This window comes from Rutilus rutilus (assembly GCF_951802725.1).
Source record: "Rutilus rutilus genome assembly, chromosome: 9".
Lineage (NCBI taxonomy): Eukaryota > Metazoa > Chordata > Actinopteri > Cypriniformes > Leuciscidae > Rutilus > Rutilus rutilus.
In genome coordinates, this window is record NC_140223.1 from 786,353 (window position 1) to 804,204 (window position 17,852).

The 17,852-nt window shown below is 41.4% G+C and overlaps 1 protein-coding gene across 11 annotated transcripts in view; it reads right to left on the reverse strand.

The window, feature by feature from the left end:
- The window catches only part of LOC311297683 (NACHT, LRR and PYD domains-containing protein 3-like), a 432,890-nt gene that overhangs the window by 49,144 nt on the left and 365,894 nt on the right, over window positions 1-17,852 (reverse strand). For 8 of the 11 annotated variants that reach the window (XM_084420082.1, XM_084420081.1, XM_084420080.1 and 5 more), the window contains 4 exons: window positions 8,011-8,106; window positions 6,112-7,839; window positions 2,221-2,292; window positions 1,519-1,692 (listed from right to left, as the gene is read on the reverse strand). In XM_084420082.1, the coding sequence (XP_084276208.1) occupies window positions 1,519-1,692; window positions 2,221-2,292; window positions 6,112-7,839; window positions 8,011-8,106 (2,070 nt within the window). Of the gene's footprint in view, window positions 1-1,518; window positions 1,693-2,220; window positions 2,293-6,111; window positions 7,840-8,010; window positions 8,107-8,389; window positions 8,516-8,938; window positions 9,415-16,962; window positions 17,089-17,852 lie in introns of all 11 variants that reach the window. The other 3 variants (XM_084420077.1, XM_084420078.1, XM_084420076.1) reach the window with 3 other exon arrangements.

Genomic DNA, 17,852 nt, shown 5'->3' on the forward strand with positions numbered 1-17,852 from the left:
AAATTGCTTTATTTTTATCCTTGCTTATAGACGAGGTTGACAGAAGTTAGCCACTCTTTTTCGAACAGAGGATGAAATGTGTCGTTATCTATGAGTGTCGTAATATCCCTTTCAAGTGGACGTGTGGAAGCGACGTGAGTCTGAATGCACTGAAAAGCCCTTGCGCTACTCATATGCTGAGAGACAGATAAGACAGTAGAGCTGCACGATTCATCTTTAAAATACTGTGATCTCCATTCAAACACACACATGATCTTCTTCACATTCCTCAGTCTATTAAACCTTTGAGAAAATCATATTGCAACATTCAAATCTGAGTTGGTGCTATCGCTGACCAAGAGAGTCGCCATGAAACAGCTTCACAAAAGGTTTTTTCAACCTCATAATAGTATTATTATTTATGTGATACAATAGTTCAAATTATCATAGAAGTATTGGGATAAAAGTTTAAAGTTCAAATATACATACTGATGTCTACGGTAGCGATCAAAATAGAGTAAATCAGCTTGCACTTATAGTAACGCATTTATCGATTACATTGTTTTACCACTAGGTGGCGACAAGCTCAGCCTTGCTAAGCTTATACCCCCCAGCTCAGCCAGCATGTGTTGGAGTTTACCCCGGTGAACGAGAGGGTCGCTTCCCTGCGCCTTCGGGTCGGGGATAGGTCTCTCACTGTCGTGTGCGCCTAAGGGCCAAACTTCTTGGGGTCTCTGAGAGGGGTGCTGGAAAGTGCTCCGACCGGGGACTCCGTCGTTCTACTGGGGGACTTCAACACCCACGTGGGCAGCGACAGTGACACCTGGAGGGGCGGGATTGGGAGGAACGGCCCCCCTGATCTGAACCAGAGTGGTGTTCTGTTATTGGACTTCTGTGCTAGTTACAGTTTGTCCATAACAAACACCATGTTCAAGCATAAGGGTGTCCATCAGTGTACATGGCACCAGGACACCCTAGGCCGGAAGTCAATGATCGACTTTGTGGTCGTTTCATCTCATCGGTCGTATGTCTTGGACACTCAGGTGAAGAGAGAGGCGGAGCTGTCAACTGATCACCACCTGGTGGTGAGTTGGATCCGATGGCGGGGGAGGAAACTGGACAGACTCGTCAGACCCAAACGTACTGTGAGGGTTTGTTGAGAACGTTTGGCCGAATCCCCTGTCAGAGAGATCTTTAACCTCCACCTCCGGCAGAGCTTCGACTGGATCCCAAGGGAGACTGGAGATATGGAGTCCGAGTGGACCATGATTTCCACCTCCATTGTCTGGTTTGTAGTTCGTCCGATTTATTTAACTGTTAGTTTTACTTTCTTTTGGGGATAATAATATATGAAGATGTAAATGTTCCTCTTATGGGAGACTCCTCACCGCTGCCTTCTACCGCCGGCAGGATGTGACGGTTCAAGCAGGAATCTGTCGCTGAACCACCGGATGAGGCTTACACCAAACATATATTGTATGCACTATCTACATATTAATCCATATTCACTCCGAGTTTTTATGGTAGAGATGATCTTACCTCAGTATGTCCAGTTTACAGAGAGGATTCTCCAGTACAGCAGAAAACAGCTTCACTCCTGAGTCTCCATATTTATTATATGACAGATCCAGTTGTCTCAGGTGTGAGGGGTTTGATCTCAGAGCTGAAGCCAGAGCAGCATAACCTTCATCTGTGACACCACAATCACCCAACCTGTAGAGAACAATGACACACTCTTCACTCTCTCAGATCAAAACAGAAATTGTTTTTCTTAATTGTGTTTATAATTTGTGCAATATCTCTTTTTTTAAACAATTAATTCCATATATCAGTAAGTTTAACTGTTATTCTAAGAGACAATGTCTCTATGTGAGGGAGAAAGATTATATAACACTGATAAAATGAAATACATTGAATACATCTGTTTTCAGTAAATATAAATGTATTAACATTTAAATTAAATTAAAATTAATATAAAAAAGTAAATATAAATCTTTATTTATATACTATAAATGCATATATTTGAAAATTATACATTATAAATGCATATATTTGAAAATAAATTTCTCACACAAATATCATAAAAAATGGTTACGTAGATCACAAATCAGGTCAGATAGGTGAAGGGTTTAAAAAGCTGAAGTGTGACACTCATATTTTTGTTAAACCATTAATTTATAATGTTTAAGTAAGAACTGTTATAATGTTTTAACAGTGATGCTTGTTCTCAGTGTTACTTACCAAGCTGATCTAGTTGCTGTAAACACAGGAAGCAGCTTCTGAAGAACTTCATCTGCTGTGTTTTGTGTGACACTAATTGAAAAAAAAAAGAGTTAATTATTAATGCTAATAATAATAATAGTTCATATCACAAGTTAGGGCTGTGCGATATAGTTAAAAAATGTATCCCGATATGATGTTTCATATCGTTCGGTATTGATAATTATTGATTTTTTTTAATAATTATTAACTTTTTTTAAGACAAGTAGAAAAGTTTGAATTTAAACCTCTGTTTTTATTTATTTATCCACATTATTAAGACAAACAACAAATTATATTAGTTTTAGCTGTCAAAATCATAAATAAATTGTAAACAAAAATATCTTCTTTATATCTTATATCAAGATAAAAAGTAAGTGTTAAAGAAACTCTTGAACTTAAAATGTTACAAAATGTGAGCAATGTAAAAGTGTACATGTGGAACAATCAAGGCAAACTTTGAGGTAGATCAACATGTAATAAGTAGTGGTGTAACGGTTAACAAAATTCACGTTTCGGTTCGATACGACACAGTGGTGTCACGGTTAGGTACGTTTTCGATACAGCAAAAAGAAAGAAATGCCAGAGAAATTTCATTGATTTTATATATATATATATATATATATATATATATATATATATATATTAATATATTAAAATAAATTATTTTTAATTAAGTGTGGGTTTTATTACATCTTGAAACTTTTAGTTTTATAAATGGAGGTGATCTTTGAAGGATGAACAAATAATGTTTTGGTCATCACATTAAAAATAACATTTAAATCTGATAATATTTGAGATTTGAAGTGCTGGAAAAAGATGTGTGACGTACTTGAAAGCATTTTCCTATTCCTGCCAAACTTCCATGGTTACAGTTAGTGTTACTACTTTAAATCCATGGTGAATGTTGCTGATCTGTGGAGTTAAAGCCTATTACTAGTTCATTCATGGTAAAATGTTTCTCCTGGTTTGCACGTCAGTGCTGTTTGATCCGTTGATGCTTCTCACTAGATCTTGCAGCAATGTTATTACTTCTGTGGCGATTTCAAATGCTTTCTCTTAACGCTGTGTAGTAACAGTGTCGCTTGATCAAGATCGGCTCGCGCTGCACTGACATTGATGGTCCAAACTGATAAACGGTCCGTGAAGCAAATATGAGTATTGTAGTTTCTTTCCACTTTCATTACGTTTGCCATTTGATGTTGGGCAATGTTGTGGTGGTCGGGCCAGCGATGCGCGTGCATTTTAATGAAAATATCGAGTGCTATATCGAACATTTTTTATATCGTTACCGACAATTGTGTACTGCCGATAAATACTGATACCGTTGTATTGCCTAGCCCTATCACAAGTAAATAATACATCATACCTTCCTAAATACTCTCAAATATGTTTTTAATTAAACACTGCTTTAAAATATCTTTTTATTGTCAATGTTGCTGTGGCAGGTCTATTAGTCTGCATTTACACTACTTTAACTACTTTTACTTTAACTAACACTATTTTGACATATCAGAGTTTTTTGTCCTGTCCGTTGCTATGGTTATCACTATGGCGACATTTAACTCCTGAGTTGAGGGGGGGAGGGGGCAAGAAAAAAAGTATTTTTGTACCTGCATCAGCAAATCATTTTGTTTGCTTGTTACTTGTTTATTTGCCTACTTGTTTATTTAATAAATTACTTAGTTTTATTGTCACAGGAAATTACGCACACAGAATGTGGTAACGAACAGCTTAGGTAACGCAAAACACAGCTTGGGTAAGGCAGGAAAGCGCGTTCCTATAGCCTAGTAAAGTAGTGTAGTTACCGATATTTTTAATGTAATGCGTTACTTCGTTACCCAAAAAAGTTATATCGTTACTGTAATCCATTACTTTGTAACTCGTTACCCCCAAAACTGGCAACTGATGATAAAGAAAAATTATGATGAGACATTAATCTAATTTATTTTCTTAAAGGGGTCATATAATGCCATTTTTGTACAAGCTAATATGATTCTTTAGGGTCTAAATTAAAAGTTTGTAATATACTTTAATTAAAAATTCTCATTAGTATTGTAAGAAAACACTAATTTTACCTGGTCAAAAACAGCTCTGTTTTCAGCACGCCGTTTCAGTGCATGTGTCTTTAAATGATAATGAGCTTTGCTCACCCCGCCCCTCTGTTCTGTGGGTACACCGTATTAGACATTCTCTGACCGTATCTAACACAATAACCACGTGTTATTCGTTATAAACGTGGGATTATGAATTATATTGAGAACGTCGTACATAGAAAACATGCCGTAATGTACCCTGAGTGTAAACCTTAGACGCATTCATCGTGAAGCCTGCAGCAAGGTTTGCAAATTTCGCAAAGATTAATATAAATACTAATATAAAGGTTAATAAAACATTACACTCACATCTTCTGGAGGTTCAGCAGGAACACGTTGGTACCGATCCGTTTTTTCTCGTTTGTGAAGCTGTCTGGTGTGAAATGATTCGCGCAAACATGAAAGCACAGACGATCGTGGGGAATCCCCGTGAGGGAATCCCCGCGTCAATCCTTTGGGCATATCGCTTCAAAAACAAAACTCAGCCACTGCTTCTTCAACGGCTCGGATTTAGGAACATCCAAATGACTGCTGTGTTCCTTATTACATCTAAGAACAGAACACCACAATCGCTTAGACGCCATTCTACTCCAGCATATCAACAATGGCGGACTACTATGACGACGGCTGTCACAGCTTGCTCAGGGCGGGTCTTGTGTTGAAACACGGCTGTCAATCACAATAGCGGGAGGGGCGTACGATCTTATGACGTCACAATATCGAACGGCTTGATTTCAGAGATGGTCAAACATATAAGGAGATTAAAACAAAACCACTGGATGGATTTTTATCATGATAGGATGGTTGTGTACAGGCACTGCCAACAGACATTTCAGTGCAATCAACTTGTAAAAGTGCATGTACCATTATATGACCCCTTTAATACTTCTCTTGTGGCCCATAGTGAAAAATGTGTATTTTCATGAACCAATAAGTATTATGTGATAAACAAGTTGTTTTTGAAATGAGAAGTAAGCTAATCTAATCTTTTATCCTCAGTTTTCAGTCCCTATGTCAGTTATGTGGTGATGCGCTATGAAATTATTGCGGGACAAATGCAAACAAAGGTCAAATGAGTTTACTTTGAAAGGCTTGCGCACTCAACTGGAAAATGAAGTTACACTCCTTAGGTGTGCATGGCTACGTCACACATGTTCCCGTCCCTCCGTCACGCCACAAAAATACTATTAAAATTTAATTTAGGAAAAATACTTTCTATTATCTTTATATTATAACTGGCTTTTTTATTAATGCAATACAGTGAATGACAGCCGTCTGTGTCTCCCAGTGTCTTACATTATTGTCAGTTTAGTGTTCAGTGATTAATTTAGACAGAAACAAAAGATAACATGTATGCCTTCATCTCCGAATACATTATTTGAGTCTTACATTTCATAATGAACTCAGATAAACTCAGTGCCGACTCATTTTCCATCAGTTCTTTTACATGAATTGAAATGTGTGCAAAGGATTGTGGGAGATTGAAGAACACGAAGGATACACTTGATGCATCCTTCAAAATGAGCTGAATTGAACAAAATGAAGTCGGTTTTCAAAAGATCCTTCAAACTGAGACGGCCTTCAGAGGCGCTTGATGACGTGGCAGTCGAGATATGCAGCTTTACTAGGACACAGCCACGGTTTGAGAAACACCCGCAAATTATGTACAATATCCCAGAAATCAATCTGTGTCCCGTGATTTAAACACCTCTGATCTCTGAGTTTCTCTTTGTTCATAATGTTTTAGACTGTAATGATTGCACTCAGTGTTACTTACCGATCATTTATTCCTCCAATTAAGCTCTTCAGGTTAAACATCTGCAGTGTCTCCTCTGAGGACAACAACACAAACACTAAAGCTGACCACTGAGACAAGGAGAGTTTCACATCAAGTAATCCTCTACGGCTCATATGAGGTTGAGCTTCGTTCACTAGAGAAAGATCACCCAGTTCATTCAGACAGTGAAACAGATTGATGTATTTATCTGGAGAGGGATTCTCACTGATCTTTTCTTTAATATAGTCAACTGTTTCCTCATTGTTGTGAGAGCTGTTTGCTGTCTGTGTCTTTACTTCTTGTAAGAAACTCTGATTAGACTCCACTGACAGACCCAGAAGGAAACGAAGGAAAAGGTCCAGATGCCCATTTTTACTGTCTAAAGCCTCATCCACAGCTCTCTGATGGAGATCAGATAGGGGAACTTTGTCTCCATTTGTTGGTCTGGTAATCTGGTCAAACACATTGATGTTATTGTTGATAAAGGAGAGATGCACATATAGAGCTGCTAGATGTTCCTGAATGCTCAGATGAACAAAGCTGAAGACTTTCCCCTGACACAAGCCCAACTCCTCTCTGAAGATCTGAGTGCACAATCCTGAGTAAACTGATGCTTCTGTCTCACCAATGCCACACTCTCTCAGGTCTTCCTCATAGAAGATCAGGTTGCCTTTCACAAGCTGCCGATAAGCCAGTTTCCCCAGTTTGACAATCATGTCTTCATCTTTCACTTTCTTCTCATAGTCCTTCTCATGTTTGGTGTAGGTCTGAATGAGCAGGAAGTGTGTGTACATTTGAGTGAGAGTCTTGGGAATCTCTCCTCTCTCTGCTTCACTCAACATCTTCTCTAGAACAGTGGCTGAGATCCAGCAGAACACTGGGATGTGACACATAATAAAGAGGTTCCTTGATGACTTCAGGTGTGAGATGATCCTGTCGGCCAGACTCTGATCACTGATTCTCTTCCTGAAGTATTCCTCCTTCTGTGTGTCACTGAAGCCTCGTACCTCTGTCACTCGATGGACACACTCAGAGGGGACGAGATCCGCTGCTGCTGGTCTGGAGGTGATCCAGATGAGAGCAGAGGGAAGCAGATTCTCCACAATGAGGTTCGTCAGCAGCTCGTCCACTGAGGCTGATTCAGTCACATCACACAACCTCACATCGCTCTGAAAATCCAGAGTCAGACGACACTCATCCAGACCATCAAAGATGAACAACACTTTATACTCATCACTGGATATGTCCATTTCTTTGCTTTCAGGGAAAAAGCGATGAAGAAGATCTGAAAGACTGAGTGTTTTGTCCTTCATCAAGTTGAGCTCTCTGAAAGCAAGTGGAAATATGAGCTGGACGTCCCGATTCTCTTTCCCTTCAGCCCAGTCCAGGATGAACTTCTGCACAGAGACTGTTTTTCCAATGCCAGCGACTCCCTTTGTCAGCACAGTTCTGATGGGTTTGTCTTGTCCAGGTAAAGGTCTAAAGATGTCACTGCATTTGATCGGTGTGTCCTCTGTTTCTGCTCTCCTGGACTGTGTCTCAATCTGTCTCACCTCATGCTCATTATTGATCTCTCCACTTCCACTCTCTGTGATGTAGAGCTCTGTGTAGATCTCATTCAGGAGTGTTGGGTTTCCCTGCTTTGATATTCCCTCATACAAACACTCAAACTTCTGTCTCAGATTTGATCTCAATGTGTTGAGGACTTCAGAAGGTTTAGAGTCATGGCTGTAAGATTAAAATACCACATTATTACACAAGTTAGATAAGTAAATAACTATAAATTAAAACGTGCTGTATTATGGGACACAGAACATCATTAGGTTTCTGAAATGTTTCAATCATTAATAATGTGTTTGAGTGATGTGTGATGTGAATTGCAAAAGTCCTGCATTTTACCTGAAACCAGGATACATGCTTTCATTAAAGTCTTGTGGTTGAATCGCAGGCTTGTACACAGTTTTGTTTTTAACTGGTCTGGATTGAAGATTTGACCTTAAATCAGAATGAAGAGGGTAAAGAATCAGACACACTGATATTGATGTAATTGTGTCATTAACTGAGTAACAGACCAACAACTTTTACAGTGTGTGAATGTATTAACAATACAATACAGAGAGCTTTACACAAGAGCACAATGATGATTATTATTGACTGAAACTTATAGGATTTGAACTTTGAAATTATTCGGGTTCAAATTCAGACCATTAAACTGCTGTATATTAATTAATAATAATTTAATAAAAATCAAATACTATAAGTATAACTTTTGATATACCTGAGATCAGGCTGTGTGTCTCCACTCTTAAACACTGGTGGCGGATCCATAGAGCAGTTACTCTTCATAGACACACAGCTGGACTCTGGGTTTGAGCTCTTCTGCTGGACTGAACTGGTTTTCGAACTAAATAAATAAAAAAAAGCAGAAAGACTTATAAATGTTGTGCACTTTTACTAGAAACTTCTATCTTAGGAAAGACCAGGGAGTGTTGTTACACCTTTGCATTAACATCTGTAACTCAGTGGTGTTTTGCACTGTGTCTCAAACTTTGAGAAAAATAAAAATTTATACTTTTTAAGAAATGTTAAGCATGATTAAAAAAAACAAACGAACTACAGTTATAAACATACTGTTACAATCACGCCAGACTCCACCCTCACTCAATCACAGTGCACTCCCTCTCCTGAGTACTGATCACACGCACCTGCTCGTCATCACTTCAGCAATTACCTCCAGCATTTAAACCCCGCTCTCACTCTCAGTCATTGTCCGGTATTGTTTGCATCAAGACGCTAATGCTGTGCATTAGGACCCAAAGCTGTTTACCTGTTCCCCTGTGATCTCTCCAAGTCTTCCTCATTGGTTCCTCGTCTCCAATGTGTCTTCCAGAGTCTGCTTCATTACTGTGTGTCACCATCCGATCTCCATCGACAAGAAAACGAACTCAGTCATTCAAGTCTGCACTATCCGGAATTATACTCACCTACTTACCTTCACCTGCACTGCCGTTCACTCATCTGGTTGTTCAAATAAACTCATATTACCTGCATACGTGTGTCTGTTCCCTCTGTCTTGTAACAGAATACCAGACCACACCGACGAACACCAGCATGAGCACCCTGGATTCCTTCGACGACATCACGGATGATCTCCGTCAGGCACTTCCCCCGGTTCGACCAGGCGCCCTTCTCAGGATCTCATTCATCTTGCAATGTTCGCTGATCTTGGAGATGCAACCGCACCTGTATCCGAATGACCTCTCAAAGGTAGCGTTCGTGATATCACAGTTGAACGGTAAGGCGCTACGTTGGGCCGAATCAAAGTGACATTGATTAGATTAGATTAGATTAGATTAGATTCAACTTTATTGTCATTACACAAGTACAGGTACAAGGCAACGAAAAGCAGTTTAGGTCTAACCAGAAGTGCAATAGCAGCAAGTGCAGGATATACAGTGGTTCCATAAGTGCAGAACATGGATATGTACTGAATAAATATAGAGTTGAATACTATTATAAACAAAAATTTACAGATAGATTGTCCTATGAATATAATATACAGATAACTATTACTGTGAACAGAGTTTACAGCTAGATATGTACTGAATATAATAATATACAGATGGCTATTACTATAAACAGAATGTTTACAGATAGATATGTACTGAATATAATACAGATGGCTGTTACTATAAACAGAATTTTACAGATAGATATGTACTATGAATATATATACAGATGGCTGTTACTATAAACAGAATGTGAGCATAATATACAGATGGCTATTACTATAAACAGAATTTAACAAATAGATATATGTATAAGTTAGGCTAATGAGCAGTATAACAATGGATTTAAAGTAGTGCAAATAAAGTTTGGACAGAAGCTATCCGAGTGAAAGTGCAGTGGAAAGTAATTGCATATTACAGTTAAGGTACGATATTGCAATGTATATATAAACAGTCGGTACTGTAAATAAACAGTCGGCAGTGCAAATTGAGCATATTCCAGTCAAGGTAGTAGTGCAAGATGCATATGTAAACAGTTGTTACTGTAATAACAGTCAGCAGTGCAAATGAACATTATAGTATTGCAAATAACAAAATGGAGGCAGGTGTGAGGAGGGAGAGGAGAGTCAATCAGTATATGAGGGGAGTGGGATCAATGAGGGTTAGAGTTTAATAAAGAGACAGCTCTGGGGAAAAAACTGTTCTTTAGTCTGCTGGTCCTGGTCCGGAGGCACCTGAAACGCCTGCCGGAGGGCAGGAGAGAAAACAGTCTGTGGGCTGGGTGAGAGGAGTCCTTAAGGATGCTGCGAGCTCGATGCAGACAGCGTTTCCTCTGGATGTGCTCGATGGCAGGTAGTGGAGTCCCAGTGATGCGCTGGGCGGTTTTCACCACCCGCTGCAGTGCCTTGCGCTCTGCAACAGAACAGCTCCCATACCACACTGTAGCACAGTTGGTCAGGATGCTTTCTATTGCACAGCGATAGAAGTTCACCAGGATAGTGGAGGAAAGCTGATTCTTCCTCAGTGTCCTCAGGAAGAAAAGGCGCTGGTGAGCCTTCTTGACCAGGCTGGAGGTGTTGGTTGTCCAGGTCATGTCCGCCGAGATGTGGATCCCCAGGAACTTGAAACTGGAGACACGCTCAACAGCCATTCCATTGATGTGGATGGTGTCGTGTGTGCCTCTTGACACTTTCCTGAAGTCCACGATGAGCTCCTTCGTTTTGGTGGTGTTGAGGAGCTGGTTATTTTCGGTGCACCATGTGGCCAGGTGCTTGATCTCCTCCCTATAGGCAGTCTCATCGTTGTTGCTGATGAGACCAATCACCGTAGTGTCGTCCGCAAACTTGACGATGGAATTAGATCCGTACACAGGCTTGCAGTCGGAGGTGAAGAGGGAGTAGAGGAACGGGCTTAGCACACAGCCCTGTGGTACACCAGTGTTGAGTGTGATGGATGTGGAGCAGTTGGAGCCTGATCGAACATTCTGGGGTCTGTTGGTCAAGAAGTCCAAAATCCAGTTGCACATGGAGGTGTTGAAGCCCAGGTCTCCAAGTTTGGCTATTAACTTAGTTGGGATGACAGTGTTGAATGCTGAGCTGAAGTCAACAAACAGCATGCGTGCATAAGTGTTCTTATTGTCCAGATGTGTGAGCACAGAGTGCAGTGCCATGGAGACTGCATCCTCTGTGCTCCTATTGCTACGGTAGGCAAACTGGTGTGAGTCCAATGTGGATGGTAGAGAGTCTTTTAGGTGTGCCAGGACCAGCCGCTCAAAGCACTTCATTACGATGGGTGTGAGTGCTACAGGGCGGTAGTCATTAAGGCACTTCGGGCTGGAGTGTTTTGGCACTGGCACAATGGAAGTGCATTTAAAGCATGTTGGTACAGCTGCTTGGGCAAGAGACAGGTTGAAAATGTCTGTAAAAACCCCAGCGAGCTGCTCCGCACATGCCCTGAGTACGCGTCCAGGGATGTTGTCTGGTCCTGCAGCCTTGTGCGCGCTGATCCTGCTCAGTGCATTGCAGACATCTGTGGAGGAGAGTGTGATCGGTGGGTGGTCAGCTGAGGATTTGAGCTTGGTGGCAGTTTCTCTGTTGTCTCTTTCAAAGCGAGCATAAAAGTCATTTAGCTCGTTCAGGAAGTTGACATCAGTGGCTGCGGGGGTGGAGTGAGAGGGTTTGTAGTCACTGATGGCCTGAATGCCCTGCCACATGCGCCGAGGGTCAGCGTTGGAAAAGTGTCCCTCTATCTTAAGCTTGTAGCAGTGCTTGGCCTCTTTGATGCCCCTTTTCAGATTTGCTCTGGATGTGCTATAGGCTTGTGCATCTCCTGATCTGAAGGCAGTATTGCGTGTCTTCAATAGGAGTCGCACTTCCCTGTTCATCCATGGCTTCTGATTTGGGTATGTGGTGATCTGCTTCTGGGTTGTAACACTGTCAATGGTGGTATTAATATAATCCAGTACAGAGGAGGTGTAGCAGTCAATGTCCGTGTGAGAGCCACTGGTGGCTTGAGAAGCAAACATACTCCAGTCTGTGTGTAGAAACCTTTCCTGGAGTGAGAAATCTGCCCCCGCAGGCCACACCTTGATGGTCTTCACTGATGGCTTCACGCGATTGATCAGAGGTGCGTATTTGGGGGTGAGGAACAAAGAAAGGTGATCTGACTGTCCCAAGTGGGGGAGGGGTGTCGCGACGTAAGCTTCAGCCATGTTTGTGTAAACATGGTCTAAGGTTTTGTTTCCTCTGGTGTGACAGGAAACATGCTGGTGAAATTTCGGTAGCACTGACTTTAAGTTTGAATGATTAAAATCACCCGCAACAATAAACGCAGCTTCCGGGTGAACGGTCTGTTGTTTACTGATGGCTGCGTGAAGTTCTTTCATAGCAAACTTGGCATCAGCATCCGGGGGAATATAGGCTGCAGTTATAATAGTGGAAGTGAACTCCCGCGGTAGATAAAACGGTCTACATTTAACCATGAGAAACTCAAGGTTAGCTGAACAATGTCTCCCAACAATAGCAGAGTTTGTGCACCAAGCTTTGTTAATGTAAATGCACAATCCACCACCTCTGGTCTTACCGGAGCCATCTAATGTTCTATCCGCCCGGAATGTATGGCGTCCCGCTAGCTCAATAGCGTTGTCCGGTATTCCGCTGTTTAACCATGTTTCCGTGAAAATTAGAACATTACAGTTCAAAAGTCTCTTGCTGTATGTGATGTTGAGTCGAATCTCCTCCATTTTGTTCAACAGCGACCGTACATTGGCAAGGAAAATGCTGGGTAAAGAGAGCCGGTGTGGTGTTAGCTTTAGCTTAGCTCTTAGTCCTCCGCGCTTCCCCCGCCTTTGTTTACGATCTCGCCGGCGCCTGCGAGCACTTCCGCCCGGCCGGGCAGAGTGCATAGCCTCGGGTGATCTGGCGATCTCAGGAAGGAGTCGAAGGTTGTCCATAAAACTGTCGGAAATTCGCAAACCAATATCCAAAAGCTCACCTTGGGTGTACGATGTTAAGGCACAACTGTTCTGGACGAACAGACCCGAAATGAGCAAGAAAAATACTGCTAAATTACAGAATCTGGAGAGGCCGCGAGCCTCGCGATGTACTCGCGCCGCCATCTTGGATCTATGTGCAGACGATCTCCAGTTTCTTTACTCACTTCAAGGAAGTTTTCGGAACACCCACCTGGGATTCATCGATTGGAGAACGACTGTATCAGTTGAAGCAAAATACCATGTCTGTGAGTGAATATGCCTTGCAATTTCGTACATTAGCTGCTGCTAGCGGATGGAATGAACAAGCCCTGATCACCACTTATCGTCAAGGTTTAAACCCTCGTGTGCGGTTGGATCTCGCTGCATATGAGGATTCCATCGGACTCTAACGCTTCATCCAACTCTCCACACGCTTCGCCACTCGTATGCAGTCGTGCCTCGAAGAGCACCAAGACCAGCCACTCACTCCTCCATCCCTCCGCCGACCCTAGTCCATCAGTCCTCCAGAACCAGTCCACGAACCCATGAAGCTGGATAGCACACGGTTGTCTCGCACTGAACGTCAGAGACGGATAACACAGAATCTATGCATATATTGTGGTTCCTCCGAACACTTCATCTCAAGATGTCCCATTCGTCCTCCTCGTCCCATGGTGAGTGCTATAGTTCCTTCGATAGAAAAGATGAAGCCTCTCACTACTTTTGTGAACCTAATTACTGCCGACGTTGCTATTCCAGTCTTCGCCCTACTCGACTTGGGGTCTGCAGGCAATTTCATCTCCGGCGCCCTCTGCCATCAGTTCAAGCTCAAATCTACTGCCACGAAATCCATCTACCAAGTCAACTCGATATCTGGCAGACCTCTCAGTCGGAAGCGGGTAAGTTTCTGTGCTGGACCCATTCAGCTTCAAGTTGGAGCCCTACATGTGGAACAACAACATTTACTGGTTCTGGAGGAATCCACCGCTGATGTGATTCTGGGGCGCCCATGGTTGGAGCAGCACAATCCCATCATCTCCTGGAGGACCGGTGAAATCCTGAAGTGGGGCAATAGCTGTTTCCCAAACTGTTTTCCTGCACTTCCGGTTCCAACAACTCCTCGTTCCAAGGAGCTGCCCCTCTGCTCTACTTCCATCGAAAGCCCAGTGGAGAAACTTTCCGTGGATATTCCTCGTTATGCCCACTTCAGTGATGTCTTCTGTCCCCAGCGAGCCTCCAAGCTGCCTCCACATCGGCCATGGGACTGTGCCATCAATCTGCTTCAGGGTGAGCCAGTGCCCCGTGGTAAGATTTACCCTCTTTCACTTCTGGAGGAGAAGGCCATGGAGGAATACATCAAAGAAGCTCTGGAACAAGGTTACATCCGTCCGTCTACGTCCCCTGCTGCTTCCAGTTCTTTTTCGTGGCAAAGAAGGATGGAGGCTTGCGGCCCTGTATTGATTACCGTGCACTTAACCGGATCACCATCAAATTCCGTTATCCCCTTCCTCTCGTCCCCGCTGCGCTAGAACATCTCCGTGGTGCCACTGTTTTCTCCAAGTTGGACCTCCGCAGCGCGTACAATCTCATCCGGATATGTGAGGGGGACAAATGGAAGACGGCCTTTATGACCCCTACTGGACACTATGAGTACCTCGTCATGCCTTATGGATTGGCCAATGCCCCCTCCGTATTCCAGGACTTCATCCATGAAGTACTCAGGGAGTTCCTCCACAAGTCAGTTTTGGTCTACATTGATGATATCCTGATTTACTCCTGGAGTATGGCCGAATATCGCCACCACGTTGCGGAGGTCCTGAAATGCCTGAGGGATTTCCAGTTGTTTCTGAAGGCAGAAAAGTGCTCTTTCCACCAACCCTCAGTGCAGTTCCTTGGATATAACATCGATAGCAGTGGCATCCGGATGGACGAGGGAAGGTGGAAGCCATCCGCAACTGGCCCATACCTACCACCATCAAAGAACTCCAACGTTTCTTCGGATTCTTCAACTTCTACCGCCGTTTCATCCGGAACTACAGCACCATCTCCAGTCCACTAACTCACCTCCTACGCAACAAGCCCAAGTCTCTGTCCTGGACACCTACTGCCACTCAAGCCTTCGAGTCCCTCAAGGAAGCCTTCACTTCCGCTCCCCTCCTGATTCATCCAGATCCAGAAAAGCCCTTCGTCGTGGAAGTCGACGCCTCAACCACAGGAGTGGGAGCGATTCTGTCTCAGCAGCAGGGGAACCGAAGTAGACTTCATCCATGCGCCTTCTTCTCCCGCAAACTCAACCCGGCAGAGGTCAACTACGACATCGGCAACAGGGAGCTGTTAGCCATCAAGTTGTCTCTTGAGGAGTGGAGACATTGGTTGGAGGGCGCACAACATCCATTCGTGGTGTTGACGGATCACAAGAATCTACAGTACCTCAGAGACGCAAAGAGATTAAATCCACGACAAGCAAGATGGGCATTGTTCTTTACCCGTTTCCACTTTACCATCTCCTACATCCCTGTTCCAATCCCTTACATCCAATGTTAATAAAACAACAAAACACAAAGAGAAAATCTTTCACTGCTCTTGACTGAGAACTTAATTAGTAGCTTTAATAAGAACTAATTTTTATTTTATTTGTGTAATTTTTACAGTGAAGTCTATGTAGTGTTTTATTTTTATACAGTGAAGTCTATGTAGTAGTGATGTGTTGTTCGCGAACAATCCGTTCATTGCGTGTGTCACATGACAAATGAATTAAAGACTCGGAAGGTAAATTAAATATTTATGTTCCCTGTAAATTATCTTTGGCTGCATTATTATGATTTCTTCATTCAAAATATGATCGAGATTGCGAAGGTGGATGTTCTCGGGGAATTTCACTGTTAAAAGTATAACATTTAAAGCCACTTAAATGAACAAAATGACTCGAATAAAGATTCGTTCATTTTGATGAACGAGAGAGTCAGTAAAATGATCCGAACTTCCCATTAGTGCTATGTAGTGTTTTATGTTTATATTTGTTAATTTAATTTCTTTCTAGATGTTTGCCATTCTTTTTAATTAATATTTTGTTACATTGTAAGGCTCTGTTTTTAAAATAGGAACATTAGTTTGGCTGTAATGCTCAGTCACTTGCAAAATAGTAAAACCAACATTAAAAAAAAAGAATCATGATAAAATCGTGATTTTCCTGAAAAAATATCGTGATATGATATTTCTGCCATATCTCCCACCCCTAATATAAAGGTGGAAAAAATCTCAGCTTACATTTACTTGATGTCAAGTCAAGTCACCTTCATTTATACAGCGCTTTTAACAATATAGATTGTTTCAAAGCAGCTTTACAGTGATTATAGGAAATTACAGTAACAGAGATTGTTTTAGCTTTACAGCAGCTCTAGAATAAAGTTATTGTCCAGCTAAAGTTAGTTTTGATTGATTCACTTCCGTTGCAAAGATCATTAGTTATTAACTTAGTGGCGCTAACACGACACCGCTCTAACAGGAAACCCTTAATGTGCTCCGGCCGCTCATTCACACAACAACAGTGTTTGACGCTCGAGAATACAAACCCTGAAATAGTTCTAATGTGCAAGCGTTGAAATATTTAGAAAAACGTCATCTCCGTGTGAACTTCAAAAAGGTGAATCTGTGAAAGCGCTGACGGCGTGCACATGCGTATTACGTGTTTAGGCTATAGGTAAGTGCGTTTAAATATATATGTGCACAGGCTTGTAGTCCTTAAATTGAACTCACCAAATTACTTTTCATTGATGTCATTGCTAGTATTAGACTGACTGACTTTGATAAATTATGCTTCTAATTCAAAAGTGTCATACTATAAGCATAACTTTTATAGAAATGATATACCTGAGATTAGGAGGTTTGTCTCCACTCTTAAACTTCATTGGCGGATCCATAGACTGGTTACTCTTCATAGACACACAGCTGGACTCTGGGTTTGAGCTCTTCTGCTGGACTGAACTGGTTTCAAAACTAAGTAAAATAGAAAGCAAACAGACTAATAAATGTTGTGCACTTTTACTGGAATCTTCTGTCTTAGGAAAGACCAGGGAGTGTTGTTACTTTTAAATTAACGTCTGTAACTCAGTTTCAAACTTCGATAACAATTATTTTGAGAAATGAACTTACTTGTTTGCAAATGTTAAGCATGATTCAAAAAATGTAACAAAGTGACAGAGAAAACTGGTAATATTAGGAATTATGAATTCAAAACAAACAAATTGAAATCAACAATGATCAATACCAATTATTCAACTCAGGTGAACATCAACCACGATCACATGACTCTTTTCAAAGGCACAATGGAGGACCCCATACAGAAAAAAATGTCAAAAATATATGTGGCATATATTACAAATACATTAAAATATATTTGTATTGTTGTTCACTTATATTTATCATTTTGAAATATATTCTGAAATAAAACAAAAAATATATGATGTTAAGTGTGAAATATATTTACATTTATAACATGTAATGTAAAATATATGACAAAATATATGGTCATAAAATGTTTAGCTTGCTAAAGAAGGGTCGAAAATGTATTTTGATCATAGTAATTCCTCTACCTTTTCCCCTATACACAACAGTAGACTACCATATTTCACTATTGTATTATGACACACTGCTATAATAAATACTGTACTTACATTTAAATGACTGCAATGTAAAATGACAGATAGTTGCTTTCCTAGGACTATTAGGCCATATTAGGTGGCACGTACCTAACACTAAGT